The 19,561-nt window shown below is 35.6% G+C and overlaps 1 protein-coding gene across 3 annotated transcripts in view; it reads right to left on the minus strand.

Moving 5' to 3' along the window:
- CFAP47 (cilia and flagella associated protein 47) overlaps positions 1 to 19,561 on the minus strand; it is a 446,504-nt gene that overhangs the window by 33,953 nt on the left and 392,990 nt on the right. For all 3 annotated transcript variants that reach the window (XM_031660417.1, XM_031660416.1, XM_031660418.1), the window contains exons 58-60: positions 10,292 to 10,451; positions 8,446 to 8,540; positions 5,417 to 5,569 (exon numbers count right to left, since the gene is read on the minus strand). In XM_031660417.1, the coding sequence (XP_031516277.1) occupies positions 5,417 to 5,569; positions 8,446 to 8,540; positions 10,292 to 10,451 (408 nt within the window). The remainder of the gene's footprint in view (positions 1 to 5,416; positions 5,570 to 8,445; positions 8,541 to 10,291; positions 10,452 to 19,561) is intronic.

Below are 19,561 nucleotides of genomic sequence, written 5' to 3' on the forward strand. Positions count from 1 at the left end.
TCATTCAGCAAATATTAACGAAAAGTTTTCATTGACATGAGACATCCAATTCTTGTCCTCATGGAGCTGATGGTCAAGAGGAAGAAACTGACAATAACTGCTAATGCTACAACTAGTTTTTAAATTACTACTGTGATAACTGCTACCATGGAGAAGTAGAGGATCCCATGAGAGCATAGGTCCTGGGAACATCACTGCTAAGGACTCCAGAGGAAGAGACCAACACACCAAACTGAAGGATGAGTCAAGGTTAGCTGGATGTAGAGAGGGGGAAACTCCTTCTACTCATCAAAACAGCCTTCAGGAATTACTCAGACTGCAGGAATTGTTCATGGTGAAAACCAGCTGGGCCCATTTGAGAAAGAACTTATGAGGGCAGAGCAGAGAGGGTGAGAGGAGTTTACCAAGCAACGAAGTAGGAAAAGTAGAAAAGAGCGAGACAATGCAGGGTGTGGTGAAGATGTGGGACTTCTAAGAATAACAGGAAACAACTAGACTACTAGTGATTAGCATCGAGTTTCAGACTCTATTCAAGATTAATACTAAATAAAAGAACCCAAGCAGTCTGACTTAAGACTTTACAACTCAGTATAGCAGGCTTGTCATAAGGCACAATTGCTGAAGAAGTACCATTAGCACCATTAGCATCACTGGAAGTGTGCAGGACATAATTTGTGCATAGGAATGTGGTGGCTCTCAGAGCAGAGCCCTAGGGCACTCAAAAAGTTAGGTCAGAAAAGAAAACAACAGAAATCAAGAAGGGGCAACCAGTGTGATAATAAATTAATAAGGTTAGTCATGAAAGTCAAGAGCAGAAAGCACTTCAACTTGATCAACTGGTAAATGCTGGTGACATGTGGAATATAAATATGACTGCTGTATTAGACACACTGGATAAGGTTGGCAGTCTTTTCAAGAGCAATCCTGTTACAGTAAGCAGGACAGAAGACTGAATGAAGTAAGTTGATCAGAAAAAAAGAAGTGAAGAGAAACAGAGCAAAGAATCAAGGACGGGAGGTCAATATGAAGTCACAGGAGGAACAATGACAGGTTTCTCAGGAGCTGTTTGTGATTATAGGCCAAACCAAACCTGACATGGGAGTTTACAAACAACAGGCAAATACAATACAGGAAGATGACTGGCCTGGGATGAAATGAGACACATATGAGACATAAATCAGAACATCACACACAAAAAAGACAACAGATGAATCAAAGAAAAACAGTCTTGAGCTATAGAACAATTGAGAAATAAAATGAAGGGGCATGACTAAAACTACTTTCAGATAGAAAGCACCGAGAAAGTCACTGAACTAATCCACAGAGAATTACAAAGAATGCATGGACCAGGAGGTACTTAAGAAGAAGAAATACACTTATAGGAGAAATCTTGCTCACGGAGTAATTTGTAATCTTATAGAAGTGACATTGCAAAACACAGTCTAAAAATCCAAGAATAGTAATATTTCAATAGGACAATACCAATTGATTTAAATAGTATAGGTGCATAGATTTATCATCTTGAATAAATATTTTTGAAAACCTTGACAACAGAGTATGTGTTTTGCTAATTTTGGTATCTCTGGAGCTGAATATAATATCTGGCAGAAAAGATGCTTGCTGGATTGTTGCTGAATGATAAAGATATGAAAGCAATCAATCCCAGTTTACTTAAAGGTATGTGTGATGAATAAGGATGAAGAGAGCACAGTGGTCCTTGTATTTTCATTAAATGAAGCTTGATAGTTTTACGTGACTCAGAGAAATTCTATGATGAAGATAATGGGAAGGGAATATTGGGAATTCTTATCTCCTACTATCAGGTTTATATAAAGAGGCCTATTCATTCTCAAGAAGGGAAAAAGTACAGGAGAAAAATATCTCAGCCTCAATCTGCCTCCTTCATGATGACTTGCCACGGGTGGAAAAGCAACATATCTGATCAGTGAATTTGAGTGAAGGAATGGAACATGAGCAGGTGAGCGTACCCTTCTCTTTCTTCCCCAATGTCTTGATTCCAGGATTCACACTTTCTTCTACTTGCTCATGTGTAAGTTGTTTGTTCCTGCAAGGAGTTCACAACTGGCCAGTATGGCATGAATGTACTCAATTTTGGTGGAAGGTATTAAAAAGCCCAAATTTTTCCATAGTTCCAAGTCATTTTCCAATTCGTCTGTGTAATTAACAAAGCTAACACTTTGATTTCCATCTGCTTTATTTTTATATCTGCCTCTCAGTTAGTTTCAAACTCAGATGAGAGAAGACAAGTGTGTAATTAATTATCACTCTTAAAATCCTATCAGAGTCCATGCCACTCAGTGTAGTGCTTTAATTTCCACTAGGAGGGACTTAGGAGACAACAGGAAGTACAAGACTGCATGGCCAACATGACTCCTATTCTTAATGTGCTGAGTAAACTGTGATTAAATTGCACAGGACTGGGAAAGGAGCTAGTCTGCTTTTGCATATACTAAAGACTAAAGTAGTATTCAGATTTTCTGGTAAGATTTATCCTTTCATAAAGAAAAAGGCGTCAAAGGAGGGTCAAGCAGAGAGAATTACAGATTGTGTAGAGAGTTGGTTACACCTTTGGAATAAGGGCAGGGAAAAGGAACCAAGTTATTGCCATATGTCTTTAAGGAGGCAATGAGGTCAATTACTTTCTTTAAATATTTAGGCACTATAGAGAAAGAAATATGTTAAAGTTGAGAAGACTGGTCTATTCTTCTATATAGTAGGACATACATCAGGAGAACAAAAAAGATTCACAAATTAAAATGTAGTTAGCCAAAATATGAATGAGTTGTTGAGTTCGGTGGTGTTGAGCAGAGAAAACAAAAGCTGTTTTAGAGAGAATGACGAATGGAGATAAGACTGCAAAACTTCCCTACAGTTATTTTCAATAGTAAATATTGTTTTTCATCATGGAAAATAAGGAGGCAGTAAAATAAGAGCCATATCAAAAGGTATATTTTCAAGAGCTATTTTGAGAGAGATTGCTCTCCTAATATGATTTTCAAATCTCCCCAAGCGATGTTGGTACCTTCTTTCAAGACCCTGATTATCTAGGAGTTAAGTGGATTTTTAGGTCATAAGTATAATCAATGTATACGATCAGAATTGCAATTTCTTTAGTTTACAATCTGACAAGAGTACAACTTAAGCAATTTAAAGTAGCAAGAACATGTTAAAATGGTTTATATGTATAAACATTTATTTACCTTCCTTTACAGTTACTGTAACATGAGTACTGCCCTCTTAATATTTTTAAAGCGCATTTTAAGTGCACCACACAATATTGTTAACTCTAAGCACTATGTTTTACAACAGATCCCTAGAACTTATGCATTTAGTACAATGGAAACTTTATACCCAATGTTCAACTCCCCATTTCTTCTCCCTTCCAGATCTTAGCAACTATTATTCCATATTATTCTGCTTCTATGAGATTGAGTATTTTAAATTTATCATATTAAGTGGTATCATGTAGTTTTGTCTTTCTGTGACTGGCTTATTTCACTTTGGTCCATCCATGATATTGTATATTGTAGAATTTCCTCCTTTTTAAGGCTGAATATTATTTCAAGATAGTATATGCTACATTTTCTTTATCCATTCATCTGTGGACATAAATTTAGGTTGTTTCTATATCGTGGTTATTGTTAATATTGTTACAATGAACAGTGGAATACAGACTTCTCTTGGAACTCCCAATTTCAATTTTTTTTTTTGAATAAATGCCCAGAAGAGCGATTGCTAGATAATAGATGATAATTCTCTTTTTAATATTTTGAGGATCTTTCATACTGTTAGACTGTTTTCCATAGCAGATGAACCATTTTGCATTCCTACCAACAATGTTTAAGGGTTCAAATTTCTCCACATCCTTAACAATGCTTTTTATTTTTTGACGTTAGCCATGGTGACAGGTGTGAGGTGATATCTCATTGTAGTTTTGATTTGTATTTTCCTAATTAGTGATATTGAACTTTTTTTCATACAGTTTTCACCATTCATATGTCTTTTCTAGAGAAATGTCTATTCAAGTCTTTTGCTTATTTTAAGAATCAGATTATTAGTTTTTTTTTTTTTAAAGTGAGTTGTAGGAGCTCCTTAAGATTAACCACTTATCAGATATATGGGTTGCAAATATTTTCTACCATTCCACATGTTATCTTTTTACCCTGTTGATTGTTTCCTTTGTTGTGAGGAAGCTTTTAAGTTTAATGTAGTCCTACTTATTTTATTTTATTTTTTGTCTGTGCTTTTGATGTTATATCCATGAAATCATTGCCAAGACCAATGTGTCATGAGAAGACCTTTGCCAAGCACAGGGTCTTTGGCAAGAGGGTGCCCTAAACCTCCCTAAAGGCTTTGGTAAGTCTGGTTCCTCCTGAAGTGCAAGAAACTTTCAATTAGTTTCTGTTGTCTTACGAAGGGAATTATTGCTGAATTGGTGTGTTTGTGGGTGTTCGGAGGGTCCAGAACTCTCTACTTTCCCTTGTTGCTGATATCACTCAGTTTCATGTATTTACTTCAAGTAAAACACCACATATTTGAAGAATTAGATAACCTGTTTTAAATTGTTTTGATTTTTTAAATTGAGATATTTTATTTTATATTTTTTTGAGATGGAGTCTCTCACTGTTGCCCAGGCTGGAGTGCAGTGGCGCGATCTCGGCTCACTGCACCCTCTGCCTCCCAGGTTCAAGCAATTCTCCTGCCTCAGCCTCCCAAGGAGCTGAGACTACAGGTGCCTGCCAACACACCTGGCTAATTTTTTATATTGGTATAGCTGGTCTATGGTTGGTAAGGCTGGTCTTGAACTCCTGACCTCGTGATCCTCCCGCCTTAGCCTCCCAAAGTGCTGGGATTACAGGCGTGAGCCACCACGCCTGGCTCAAGATAGTAAATTCTTATATACAAATCTGGAATATACAGTAAATACATGGAGCATTATTATTATTATACAAACTTTATTTGGATATATCTAATTTATGTTCATTTTCTATTTCTTTAAATAAGAAAATAATTTACTCAAGGTTTTGTTTCTAAATTTAAAGCTGCATTTTATGGCATTATCGTATTCCTTAAATCAGAAAGAAAGAGTAAAAGAAAAAAAAATAAAGTCTAGGGGAAGTGGAAACTATAGTTACTACAATTTTCTCTCTCCTCACTATTGATGGAATCACAATCTACATCTTATAAATCTAGTGATAACTGTAACTGTTGTTATTTTTGAGTTACATGAAAACAACACACATAACTGAACACACCTTAAGCACTATGTGAATAAGCAGTGAAATGAAAAGTAAATGGACACGGATCTTAATGTAATTGCACAATCAGCAACCTGCAATTCATGGAAACTAAGTGTTTCTTTTCTTTTTTTTTCCTACCACTGTAGTTCTCTTACCATTGGGATCCTCACAAAAAGAATATGAAGTTCTTCTTGGAATCACTAAAACTTCTGTCAGTTCTGGAGTAGGATTAAGTCCGAAAAAAACAGCATTCAGTATGATTTCCACCTTCTCTTCTACCCGCTTCCTCGACTGACATTGTATGATAACTACTCAGGAGAGAAATATTTCCAGTTAATTTGACTTGTAGGTGATATGATCATTCTTGAGATAGAAGAAAATGAACTATGTCATAAAAATAAAACTTCCTTTGATATACTTTGACTTGTCATTGTATCTGGCCATATACACACAGACACGCACACATTCACGCAATATCTACATTCATTAACATTCGGGAAGAAAATATGAATATTAAAGACTATGTAAAAATAGCACAGGAAAATAAATCTGTAAGATATATACTAGATTATAAGACATTATATTAGGATACAGAAATTTGATTCAGGAACTGATGTTGTTAGATCCATAACTCAAGGGGCAATTGTAAATGCATGCATTTTTTCCCTTTTGAAATATATGTTCATTGTGATAATACTAAACTTTACTTTTATAACAATACTATAGAAAATGTCTTCAAATAATTTTTAAAAATAAGTTCTGTAACCCTTATTTTGCAATATTTTAAAAATATTTCCTATTAGATTCATTATGTTTTTACATGTACCCTGAAATTCATATTCAAATATTTAAAATTATTTTTGACTTACTTTTAAGTTTATAAAAGTCACCTTTTAAACACATGAAAGTAAAATTGTAATGATTTAAAGTTCAAGTTAAATGTGATTACATATTAATTTAATGTACAGAATTAAATATGTATATATAAATATATTCTATATGTATTAAATTCCAATATATATAAATTAATATGGCTAGGAAAAACTGTACAAGCTTTCCTGGTTATAACTATATTCAGTATCAAAGCATTAAATCAGGAATTAATGTTATGAAAGTTACAATTAGTATCATGTCACTGGTTGTGTCCTAGAGGTCCTTAGGAAATTAGTGCTCTGGCAATGTATGGATCACTCAATCACAATGAATTCTCATTTCATTGTCTTTACAGTGTGACAGGTAGCAGAGCATTTTTCCAATTATCTGGCCCAATAGATAGTAGTAGATAAGAATGCACAAAGAGAAAATGTGGCTCAAAGAACAAAAAAGTATCCTGGGTTTGAGAATAACTTGAGTGACAGATACATAAAAAAGAAAAGAAATAATAAACTTTGATAATGACATAGGTGAGCAGGGAAAGCAGTAGGTTATAGCTGATATTACTAAGAACAAAAAATGGACTACACAGAAAGTGAATGATATGTATTTATAAAATTATACCCACTTGCCTTTAGAGGGCATGTGTGGATAAAAATAATCACCAGCATCGATTTTAGATTTTGGGGAAAATGATTTAATAACTAATACACATTCTATTTCTGAACACTAATGCTACTATAGGTTGGGCTAATCTAACACAAGCTATTTACAGAACTCACATTTAATTAAAAAATCAAGTAATTACCAGGAAAAATGACTCAAAGAAAAATGCTCTAGACCGTCTTTGAAGAAAAATTTGCAAGACATCTATGTTTTTGTGTTCTCATAAGCATGGTTTTTGACTAAAAATTTGGCTTTAAACCTTTAATCTGGATAAAATGAATCTGTCTGCAGTAGACATGCGCACAGTATTATTAGCATTCCAAGAGTACTGTCTAGGGCTTATTATATCACTTTGATCAGATGACTGTGTATTATAAATTTTAAGCAGTTCAGCTCTATGGAAAGTATACAATTAACTACCTTCTGGAAGGAAATAAAAGAAATTTTATGACATGTTTGTGAAACATTCTGAAGATAATTTAGAATATTTAAAATATTTATGTGTTGATTTTTAAAAGTCAAGAATAAAAATGCTTCAAGTAAAATAAATGACATTTGTGGTCAAATGTATTACTATATTTGTGGATTTTTACTCCAGTTCAAATTAAACTACATAAGGAAACATGTAGTTTTGATCTTCCTTTATAACCAGTGTACCTGGGGAAATGCTTTACTTACTTACAAGCAAAACTTACTAGTGTCTCTTCTAAGTGTGGTGATGTAATTACACCAGCGGAAGTCTAACTCTTTTCCATTTACAAAGATTGGTATCGGAAGGAGAAAGATAAAGCAAAATTTCAAGACTTATTTTAACTCATCTGTGTTGCTAAAGGGGGAGATCCAAAATAAATATCCCTTTGCTTTGCAGAGCAATTCAGTGCATCTTAGTGATGCAGAATGCCATCTAGAGCCTGGTTAGAGGTTTGGATACTAAATATCACTAGTTATCTAAGAGAAATTTTGTTTCTTAGGCTGATCCTGGGAAGGAAATGGGAAAATCAAGGAATGCAAAAGAAGTGAGAAGAGTATTGAGGAAAGAGAACACACAGAAACTTTAGAGAAGTCTAGGGTATGTCCAGGCAAAAAAAAAAAAAAAAAAAAAAAAAGGTCAATGAGAAAAAGAAAGGCATTTAAGGGCAGAGATTTTATATTGTGTTTATTGTGGCAAAATAAACCTTCCTGAAAACTTCAGTACATTCTGACTGGTTTGGGGGAACACCATAAAGTTTTATGCTTGAGACAATAATAAAGGGATCCGCATCTCCACAGCATAGTTCTTAGATGAGATCGAGTTACACAGAAGCCGAAATAGGATGCCTAAAAGTGACCTGAGAGCAAGTATACCTGAGAATCTTACAAATCTAGTGCAGAGCTCTGTGGAATAAAGGAGTCTGAAGTTAATTTCATTTTAATTTTAGCTGATATCTGCATTTCACCAACAGGAAGGCAACAAGAAATAGTGTGGTTTTGTGGAAAACTCACTGGACACATTGGGAGAGCATGTTTACGTCATAGAATTCCCACCAGTAGGACTGTTCACATTACTACCTACTTTCTCTGGACTTCAAACAAAGAAGATATGGGAATAGAGAATATCTAAGGTCTTTAAGAATTCTGGCATTCTCTGACTCTAATGTATACCTACCTGGAGGAGATTTAGGAAGTGGTGCTAGTGGGAGTCCAACAATAGGGTATATCCAGCGTATTGCTTGGATTTCTTTGCTGTCGATTCCCATAATACTAATTAGAAATTAAAATATTAAGAAGGAACGAAAGGAGAAGCTCCATATTAACAAAAAGCTTATTATTATTAACTTTATGGTATTTTAGTAAAGCTTGTAAATTTAGACTTTAGTAGAGAGAAACTGATGAAAGAAAGAACATTTTCTGCAAATACCGATTTTATAAACATTTCAAAGCAAACCCTGGGAAATCATCACAAAGCGAACTGTAATGAAACCATCATGAAATATAAGTTAAAATTGAAGAGCTTTTTCCCCTACTTTAATGAGAGGTACTACAGCCCTCTTGGGATCTATTCTGTATTGGATGGGCAAAGCACAAAACAAAAACTGCCATGAAGTACAGTACTTCAGAATTTTGTGAGGCATTTACTTTTGGAGGATACTACTTAAAAGAAAAGGGGTTATTTGTCCAAATATTTTAGGTGCATCATACACCACTAGGAGCACAGCAATATTAGAAAATGTTTATAGGCTGGGTATGGTGGCTCATGCCTGTAATCCTAGCACTTTGGAAGGCTGAGGCAGGTGGATCACTTGAGGTCAGGAGTTCAAGACGAGCCTGGCAAACATGGTGAAAATCCATCTCTACTAAAAATACAAAAATTAGCCGGGCGTGATGGCACACACCTGTAATCTTGGTTACTTGGGAGGCTGAGGCAGAAGAATTGCTTGAACCTGGGAGGCGAACATTGCAGTGAGTCAAGATCACGCCACTGCACTCCAGCCTGGGCAACAGAGTGTGACTTCATCTCAAAAAACTAATTAATTAATTAATTAAAATTTATGATCAGTTTTGAAGTTGGGATTTTTTTCATTAAAATGAAATGCAAGACATTGCAGGCAAGACAGGTTGAGTGTTGGGCTTATGCAAAAGAATAATATCCCATCTTTAGGAGGTCTTCAAGCTTGTTTAATGCATTCCTATAACTGTTTTGAAATTCTCAATAGTTTTTGAACAAAACTATTAAGTTTGCTCATTCTCATTTTTCACTGAGACTTACAATTTATGTAGCCAATCTTGACTATAAGAGTAGTGACAATGTATGGTAGAATGGATAGTAATGGGTCCACAGTAAAGAACTGGCAAAAAATGAAGGAAAGAAATACGCACATGTAGGACGAAGTAAAAATTTATTTTTAACTAAGATTTCCAGACTATCATTTAATTAAACTATAAGAACAGAGAACACATTTAGATTTTGCACCATTATTGAATTTTGCTTAATTTCTAGCTAAGCAAGAAAGATACAAGTAACTTGCATTCTGGCAATGGCAGAATACCTCTAGTCATGGCAGTTTCATATGATGGATATCATATCCACCTGGCACAGTGTGAATTCCAGTATCATGAATTCACTTCACTCAGACAAGCTGTTTTAGGTTGTCCTCCGTATACTGATTACTTATTATGTTAGCAGTCACTATTTTCCATGTCAGAAAGGAGTCCCTTTGCATGTCTCTGACTTTGATTCACTGATAATGATACTTAAGATTAAACGTGTTCATCATCTGAGCTTCAAATCAACCATTAGATATATATGTATATAAATATATTATTTTCTATACATTATATATATCCATATAACAAATATATTTTCCTCCTCTGAACATATGAATTTCAACAGTTCAGAGAATATAAAATCATGAGCTTGATATTATATATGTATAACACGTAAAAGAAACCTAGCATGTCAGTGGCTGTCAAAATAAAACTACTTTCCTTCAATGTCTTTATTTAAATGTTACCTTTTAAATTCTACATCCAACTCATCAAAATTGTCAATAGGCCAATATTTTCCATTTGCTTTTGTCATCTCAACAATAACCATTGTTTTGTGTAATTTCATAATTTTGGGTATAAATAACAATGAGATATCTACATTTCCTTTAGGAGGCAGTGTAATTCCTGGAAAACACACAAAAAATAATTTTTAATGGGGTAAACATTAACAGACGATAATTTTAACAGGAGAAAGTAATCACCTAATTTGATTACTGATTATCAATTTTTAAAAACTGCTTCTAACAAAAAACACATTATACAAAATTATAAGTTCACTTCACTATTTTACCTTAGACGTCATCGACCTTATTTTTTTTATTATTATTATACTTTAAGTTCTGGGTTACATGTGCAGAATGTGCAGTTTTGTTACATAGGTATATACACGCCATGGTGGTTTGCTGCACCCATCAACCCATCACCTACATTAGGTATTTCTCCTAATGTTATCCCTCCCCTAGGCCCTCACCCCCCGACATACCCCAGTGTGTGATGTTCCCCTCCCTGTGTTCATGTGTTCTCATTTTTAACTCTCACGAGTGAGAACATGCAGTGTTTGGTTTTCTGATCTTGTGATAGTTTGCTGAGGATGATGGTTTCCAGCTTCATCCATGTCCCTGCAAAGGACATGAACTCATTCTTTTTTATAGCTGCGTAGTATTCCATGGTGTATATGTGCCACATAATCCAATCTATCATTGATGGACATTTGGGTTGGTTCCAAGTCTTTGCTATTGTGAATAGTGCTGCAATAAACATACATGTGCACGTGTCTTTATCATAGAATGATTTATAATCCTTTGGGTCAAATGGTATTTCTACTTCTAGATCCTTGAGGAATAGCCACACTGTCTTCCACAATGGTTGAACTAATTTACACTCCCAACGGTGTGTTCCTATTTTTCCACAACCTCTCCAGCATCTGTTGCTTCTTGACTTTTTAATGATCGCCATTCTAACTGGAATGAGATGGGATCTCATTGTGGTTTTGATTTGCATTTCTCTAATGACCAGTGATGGATGAGCATTTTTTCATATGTCTGTTGGCTGCATAAATGCCTTCTTTTGAGAAGCGTCTCTTCATATCCTTTGCCCATTTTTTGATGGGGTGTTTTTTTTTTTCTCGTAAATTTAAGTTCTTTGTAGATTCTGGATATTAGCCCTTTGTCAGATGGATAGATTGCAAAACTTTTCTCCCATTATGTAGGTTGCCTGTTCACTCTGATGATAGTTTCTTCTGATGTGCAGAAACTCTTTAGTTTAATTAGATCCCATTTGTCAATTTTGGCTTTTGTCACCATTGCTTTTGGTATTTTAGGCAGGAAGGCTTTGACCATGCCTATGTCCTGAATGGCATTGCCCAGGTTTTCTTCTAGGATTTTTATGGTCCTACGTCTTAAGTTTAAGTCTTTTTAAAAGACATATTTTCCTGTAGTAAGAAGTTTCTCCTGAAGATGCTAGAAGAACTGAAGAAATGTTGAAAGTGATGGCTGAGGTTTCCCAGAGTGATAAAAGAACTAGAAAACCCAAGAGTATTTTCATATCTTACCACATTTTTCAGAGGATAAAGTACAGCAAGTTTTGATCCTTTATTTTCTCATATGTTTCTCTAGACTATAATAGGTGCAAGTCTTTCCTAAGAGCCCCCAAATTGCTGCCACTAAAAGCTGTTAATTTATTTAGCTGATCCATGAGGAAAGACAAAGCTTATCTGTGAAAGAAAGGGTCATCTGCTCCTAGTTGTGAAAACCAGAAGACAGAAAAACTGACAGCATTTTCTTGTGGTCCGATGGATTAGAATTTTTCAACTTTTACCGTGCATAAGAATCACACAAGAAACTTGATAGACATGGAACCTGCAGAGCCTCATCCCTAGAGATTCTGATTTATTTAGGCTGAACTAGGGCCCAGGAAGCTGCACGATTAAGTAGCACCTTATAGGATCCAAAGGCAGATGGCCATGAGACCTTATTTTAAAAAAAAAAAAAGTTACCTCTTGGACAAGTTTCCAGAGGTATGAAGAATGTTAAGCTTCGGGACATTTGTAATAGCGAGGGTTTCCAAGCCTATAAATGTCTACTTTTATTTAGAAAAGTAACACTGTTTTACAAGATAATAGAGGATTATTGACTACACTCATTTTTTATTCTGTTGTAAGACTGATGATAATCAAAGTCATTTTTCTCAAATAAAATTATTTTATTAAACTCTTAAGAACATCACAAACGGAAATTAAAAATGGCCCCTTTGCAAAACTTTCCAACTGAAAATTCTTGTAAATTTTCAAATTTTAAATTTTATTCCTTGAGGAAATTAAAACATTCTAAGGCCTAGTAACATTGTTAATAATAATAATTAATATAATTAATAGTTAATATTTGTTGAGTATTGACTATATTCAGGCTCCGTGCTAAGCATTTTTATACAATTTATTTAATTCTCAGAAAACCACCATAAATTAAGTGCTTTTACGTTTCTCATTTTAGAAATGAAAAAATTGACACAATGTAATTAAATAACTTGCCCAAGGTCCCCTTGAAAGACTGTGTTGTTTACGAAGATATCTAAACCAGGGGTCCCCAACCCTCAGGCGGTGGACCAGTAAGAGTCTATGACCTGCTAGGAACTGGGTCGCACAGCAGGAGGTGAGCAACAGGTGGGTGAGCATTACCACTTGAGCTCTGCCTCCTGTTAGATCAGTGACTGTGTTAGATTCTCATAGGAGAGCGAGCCCTGTTGTGAACTGCACATATGTGGGATCTAGGTTGCATGCTGCTTATGAGAATCTAACTAATGCTGATGATCTGAGGCAGAACAGTCTCATCCCGAAAATCTCCCCCGACCCTGTCTGCATCTGTGGAAAAATTGTCTTTCATGAAACCGATCCCTGGTGCCACAGAGCTTGGGGACTGCTGATCTAAACAAAGTCAATTATCTTCAATTTTGTTTTTATGAGTTCTATATTGTCATGAATCGTTGTATGAAATAGATAGTTAATTAATATAAACGCACTTCCTAAAAAACTGTTATACATTATGAAGGTCATTACATTTTGTACACACAGAGATATTTGCAAGAACTTGTAAAATATATTTGAACCCAACCTACTCTTTTGTTTTTGACTAGTATTTTTATTGTGGTTCTCAGTTATTCTTAGTACAATAACATAGATTTTCTACTGTGACTTTAAATCTACAAACCTCGCTGGGCGCGGTGGCTCAAGCCTGTAATCCCAGCACTTTGGGAGGCCGAGACGGGCGGATCACAAGGTCAGGAGATCGAGACCATCCTGGCTAACCCGGTGAAACCCCGTCTCTACTAAAAAATACAAAAAACTAGCCGGGCGAAGTGGCGGGCACCTGTAGTCCCAGCTGCTCGGGAGGCTGAGGCAGGAGAATGGCGTGAACCCGGGAGGCGGAGCTTGCAGTGAGCTGAGATCCGGCCACTGCACTCCAGCCTGGGTGACAGAGCAAGACCCCGTCTCAAAAAAAAAAAAACAAAAAACAAAAAACAAAATCTACAAACCTCCCTTCAAGGTAATGAGAGTAAGCTAGATGACTGTATATTTCACAGGTCATAAGTGCAAATGTTATTAAGAGTATAGTTTATGGAGATTTCATTATGTTTAATTTCAGGGAAACTATGGATTAATTCATTTTAAAATATGTTTGGATAACAACAGCAAAGGCTAACTCAAATCAACCATGCATGCGTCCCCAAGGAGATAAAGTTTAGAAATTATAACTTAGCCTTACACAAGATTACATTATTACTAAAAAAATTATATTACCACTAAAAATAAATCTAGGCTTTTAGACAGTGAAGATAGTGCAAGAAGTCAAGACAGATAAAAAAAATGGTAGCTCATTACTTACACCATGATTTCTTTTAACATTTAAATTGAAAGTATAGAAAGATGATGCCACGACAAACATGCCCATTTTATTAAAAATCTAGTACCCCATTTGTGGTTGTAACTTTCTTACCAAGCCTACAAGTAGAACTGAAGTTCATTATTGAATTCACCACAGGTGTCTTTGGCTATTATTATACCCTTGGATGGATAAGAACCACTCTGTAATGCTGTTAACTTCCAAGAAATCACTGAAAATTAACATTGAAAAGAACTTTGAGAATGTATCAAGTTCATTTTTCATCTCATAAATTAGTTTTATTTTATATGGTTTTCCCATTGCCCTACTAATACTTTGACTATGGACAGGAAAGCTGTTCTTCCTTCTAATTAAAAATCTATCATTGACAGGCATTTGGGTTGCTTCGAAGCCTTTGCTATTGTAAATAGTGCTGCAATAAACATACGTGAGCATATGTCTTTAGAGTAGAATGATTTATAATCATTCGGGTATATAGCCAGTAATGGGATTGCTAGGTCAAATGGTATTTCTGGTTTTAGATCCTTGAGGAATCCCCAACTGTCTTCCACAATGGTTGAACTAATTTACACTCTCACCAACAGTGTAAAAGTGTTCCTATTCCTCCACATCCTTGCCAGCATCTGTTGTTTCCTGACTTTTTAATGATCACCATTCTAACTGGCATAAGATGGTATCTCATTGTGATATTGATTTGCATTTCTCTAATGACCAGTGATGATGAGCTTTTTTAAAAAATATGTTTGGTGGCTGCATCAATGTCATCTTTTGAGAAGTGTCTGTTCATCTCCTTTACCCACTTTTTGATGGAGCTGTTTTTTTCTTGTAAATTTATTTAAGTTCCTTACAGATTCTGGATATTAGGATGGAATACTGTCAGATGGAATACTGAACATGGAATATTATGCAGCCACAAAAAAGAATGAGTTCATGTCTTTTGCAGGGACATGGATGAAGCTGGAAACCATTATTCTAAGCAAACTAACACAGGAACAGAAAGCCAAACACTGCATGTTCTCCCTCATAAGTGGGAGTTGAACAATGAGAACACATGGACACAGGGAGGAGAACATCACACACAAGGGCCTGTCAGGGGGTGGGGGAAAAGGGGAGGGAGAGCATTAGGACAAATATCTAATGCATGTGGGGCTTAAAACCTAGATGACAGTTGATAGGTGCAGCAAACAACCACATCACGGCACATGTATACCTATGTAACGAACCTGCATGTTCAGCACATGTATCCCAGAACTTAAATTTAAAAAAAGAAACACCATGAATTACATATCAACAACAAAAAATCTACCCATGTTTTCTTCTAATACTTGCATGTTTTCATTTTTATGGTTAAATATGTGATCCATTTGTAATTTACATATGTCTGAAGTGAAGAATTTATCTAACGTTATTGATTTTTGAACATGGAACTAATGATCAAAAAACACACTTATTTAAAAGAGTACGAATTTGAAATGCTAGCTTCATAGCATTTCCATATATATTTGGGTTTATTTCAGGATTTCCAAGAAGTTTGCTTTGGTCTTTCTGTCACTTCATGTGTAAGTATCACATTGTGTCAATTATAGATGCTCTATTTTCTAGTGAGACTAACTGCCTTCTTTCCCAGCTCATTTTTTAAAATAACATTTAAAATTTGCAATGAACGGTTAACCCCAGGGAGCAGACTGGGGTGGGGGAACAAATGGTATTTTTAATGCCATCACCCTACATTTATACATCAGTTTAGGGATATTCACATTTTTTGTCCATCCATACCTATCCAAGAAGAAAACCATACTGTTTATTTTTCTTATTTGAGTACCAACCTTATTGTATAAAGTGTTTCTAGGTTCTTGGAATAGGTTTTCAGCTAGCCTTAGTTTTCAGGGCTACTAGAAGTTAAACACATCTTCATATGTGTTTACCAGGAAGCTGGAAATAATTACATCAGTTGTATGTATCTTCTGACTGGGAAATCGAGCTAGTATAATGATTATATTTATTAGATTAAGTAATCTAATAAAACATATTATAAACTCAAAATGTTTGAGCTTTTTTCTTTCTTTTTTAATCCATTTCCATACGGTAACTACATAATTTAACTACAGACAGATGTATTATTTTCCGTTACAGTCATCATTCTTAAAGTTCAACAGTACTAAGCATCTGGGGAAAATATGCATATTTAATTTACATAACTTATTTTACACATGTATACATATTTTAAAAGAGTTATACATTATTTTTAGAACTTCAGAAACCCTGATAATAAATCATGTTTAGTATCTCAGGAATACTAAAAATAATGACATTATTATTATTATTAATATTTGTGCTTTGCTTTTAAAATCTACTATAGCCCAATTACAATTAGCATTCAAATTTTATTTCATGTATATTTAAAATTGCTATTTTGATTGTTCTTTTCATTAAAGGTGTTAGAAATTTTTATTCTTTGAACTCCTATTTGAAATATGGAAATGAGGTTTTCTGTCTTTTTTTTTTTTGACACGGAGTCTTGGTGCCTCCTAGGCTGGAGTGCAGTGGTGCAATCTCTGCTCACTGCAAGCTCCGCCTCCCAGATTCACTCTATTCTCTTGCCTCAGCCTCCGGAGTAGCTGGGACTACAGGCGCCCACCAGCACGCCCAGCTGATTTTTTGTATTTTTCGTAGAGACGGGGTTTCACCGTGTTAGCCAAGATGGTCTCCATCTGCTGACCTCGTAATCCACCCGCCTCGGCCTCCCAAAGTGCTGGGATTACAGGCGTGAGCCACCGCGCCGGGCAGGTTTTCTGTCTTTCAAGAAATTTTTTTCAAGATAGTAAAGTGAACATAACCCTAATTTTAGTAATAAAATTGTTTCATCTTGGGCAATTCATTTTTCATTACTTTAGTTGTATTACATTTCTGCTCCTGTTTGTTAATAAACTGTGCACAATTTCTAATAATTACTGTGGCATCAGAAATGGCCCATGTCAGATAATCCAAGAGACACTAAGAAATTTTCTAGCACCGGCCAGGCGCAGTGGCTCACGCCTGTAATCCCAGCTCTTTGGGAGGCCGAGGCGGGCGGATCACAAGGTCAGGATATCAAGACCATCCTGGCCAGCATGGTGAAACCCTGTCTCTACTAAAAATACAAAAAAACTATCTGGGTGTGGCGGTGCACGCCTGTAGTCCCAGCTACTAGGCAAGCTGAGGCAGGAGAATCACTTGAACCTGGGAAGCAGAGGCTGCAGTGAGCCGAGATCGCATCACTGCACTGTAGCCTGGCGACAGGACAAGACTCTGTCTCAAAAAATAAATAAATAAATAACTAAAAAATAAAAAAAAGAAATATACTCGCACCATAAGTAGTACTATTATTTTTGTTATACTGGTTTATTTTAAATAAGAATTCAAGTTTTTTATTTTTAATTAAGAATACTTATTTTTATTTTTGAAACATAAAGTGATCAAGAACGTGACTTTTCATTAACCATTTTCAAACATAAAATCGATGTATTTTTCCATATGAGTACTTCGTATTTCCAGTAGTTAATTTTTTTTTTAATAAAAATAGGACATAATTACTCTATTGGTGGTTTGAAGGAGAGTCCCATCCTGTAACTGGTTCTTCTGAGATGTTAGGGGCTGAATTGTGCCCCCAACATAAAATTCATATGTTGAAACCTTATCCCCAGTACTTCTTAATGTGATTGTATTTGGAAGTTAGGCCTTTAAAGAGTTGATTAAGTGAAAATTAGGTTATTAGTGTGGGCTCTAATCCAATATGACTGGTGACCTTATAAGAAGATAAAATTTGAACACAGAGAGACACTGGGGGCAAATGCACTGATAAAAGACCACATGAAGACACAGCTTGCCCAGGAAAGAGGCCTCAGAAGAAATCAAACCTGCTGACACCTTGACATTGGACTTGTAGCCTCTAGAACTGTGAGAAAGAAAATTTCATTTAAGTCAGTCTGCAGCATTTTGTTATGGCAGCCCTAGCAAACTAATTCGTGAGATTATCTTTTCTTTTTATATATTATCCCAGAGTCTGTGGCATGGATGTCATTAAATTTACTTACAGAGATTCTAACTTCTTGCACTCAAAACATAGGGCAGATAGAAAAACATCATCTGACTGCCATTTGGTTGCTATGATGATGGAAAAGCTAGGGATGAACCATTCTCCCTTTTCTACCTATACCCCCTTGACCCAATGGAAGTATCTACTGAATAGCGAGAAGGGCATTTAAGGGATTACATTTTTCTCCGAAAGAATTAAGAGACTGTTGCTGTTTTACCCTGTTAACCTTTCAGAGAGCTAGCTAATGTTTGATTTAATGGAAGGTTATCCAAAGTAGACACTGTCAAAGGAAATAGTATAGAAAAAGGAAACATAAGTAGAAGGTCACATTACTCATACATGTAACTGGGGAAGAAACACAAATCCATGCTTCTTAGAAAAATTTTCAGGCCGGGCGCGGTGGCTCAAGCCTGTAATCCCAGCACTTTGGGAGGCCGAGACGGGTGGATCACGAGGTCAGGAGATCGAGACCATCCTGGCTAACACGGTGAAACCCCGTCTCTACTAAAAAATACAAAAAACTAGCCGGGCGAAGTGGCGGGCGCCTGTGGTCCCAGCTACTCGGGAGGCTGAGGCAGGAGAATGGCGTGAACCCGGGAGGCGGAGCTTGCAGTGAGCTGAGATCCGGCCACCGCACTCCAGCCTGGGCGACAGAGCCAGACTCAGTCCCGGAAAAAAAAAAAAAAAAAAAAAAAAAAAAAAATTTTTCAGTTTGAGACATGACATAATGCTTTTTAAGTAGGTTTTGGGGTTATTCAGTGCAAATATGATTGCTAAGGTAAACTTTACAACATGGGCTAAGTACCTGTGAGTTCAAGTTTTATGTTTTCTTTTTAACAATACATTAGCACAAATAATAAAATTATACTTAAAGCAAAAATTGCTTTTACTGTGAACACTTCACTACTGGCTCAAAATAAGTGAACAATCCATTATCAGAGACTGTTGATAGGAGGCACAATGAAGGAGAAAGTTTCCTGACATTGAGGACTGTCAAGCACACATTGTATAACCACTGACATTTATAAAAGGAAGGGTTTCTGGCTTTACACGTGTGTTTAGAATAGAATATCTTAATGCTTCTTCCATCTCTATTACTCTATGATAACATTTTTCTTTATATGTTGAAAAAACAACTAAGATTTAAAAAATTATTAAGAAACTGTATATATTTCTAGGAAAGTAGCTGGTTTTAATTTTAATTAAATTACCCGCAGATAATTTTAAGATAAAATAATGTCTCCTACTATTACTACTATAACTAA

This window comes from Papio anubis, chromosome X, assembly GCF_008728515.1.
Source record: "Papio anubis isolate 15944 chromosome X, Panubis1.0, whole genome shotgun sequence".
In the NCBI taxonomy this organism is placed as follows: Eukaryota; Metazoa; Chordata; class Mammalia; order Primates; family Cercopithecidae; genus Papio; species Papio anubis.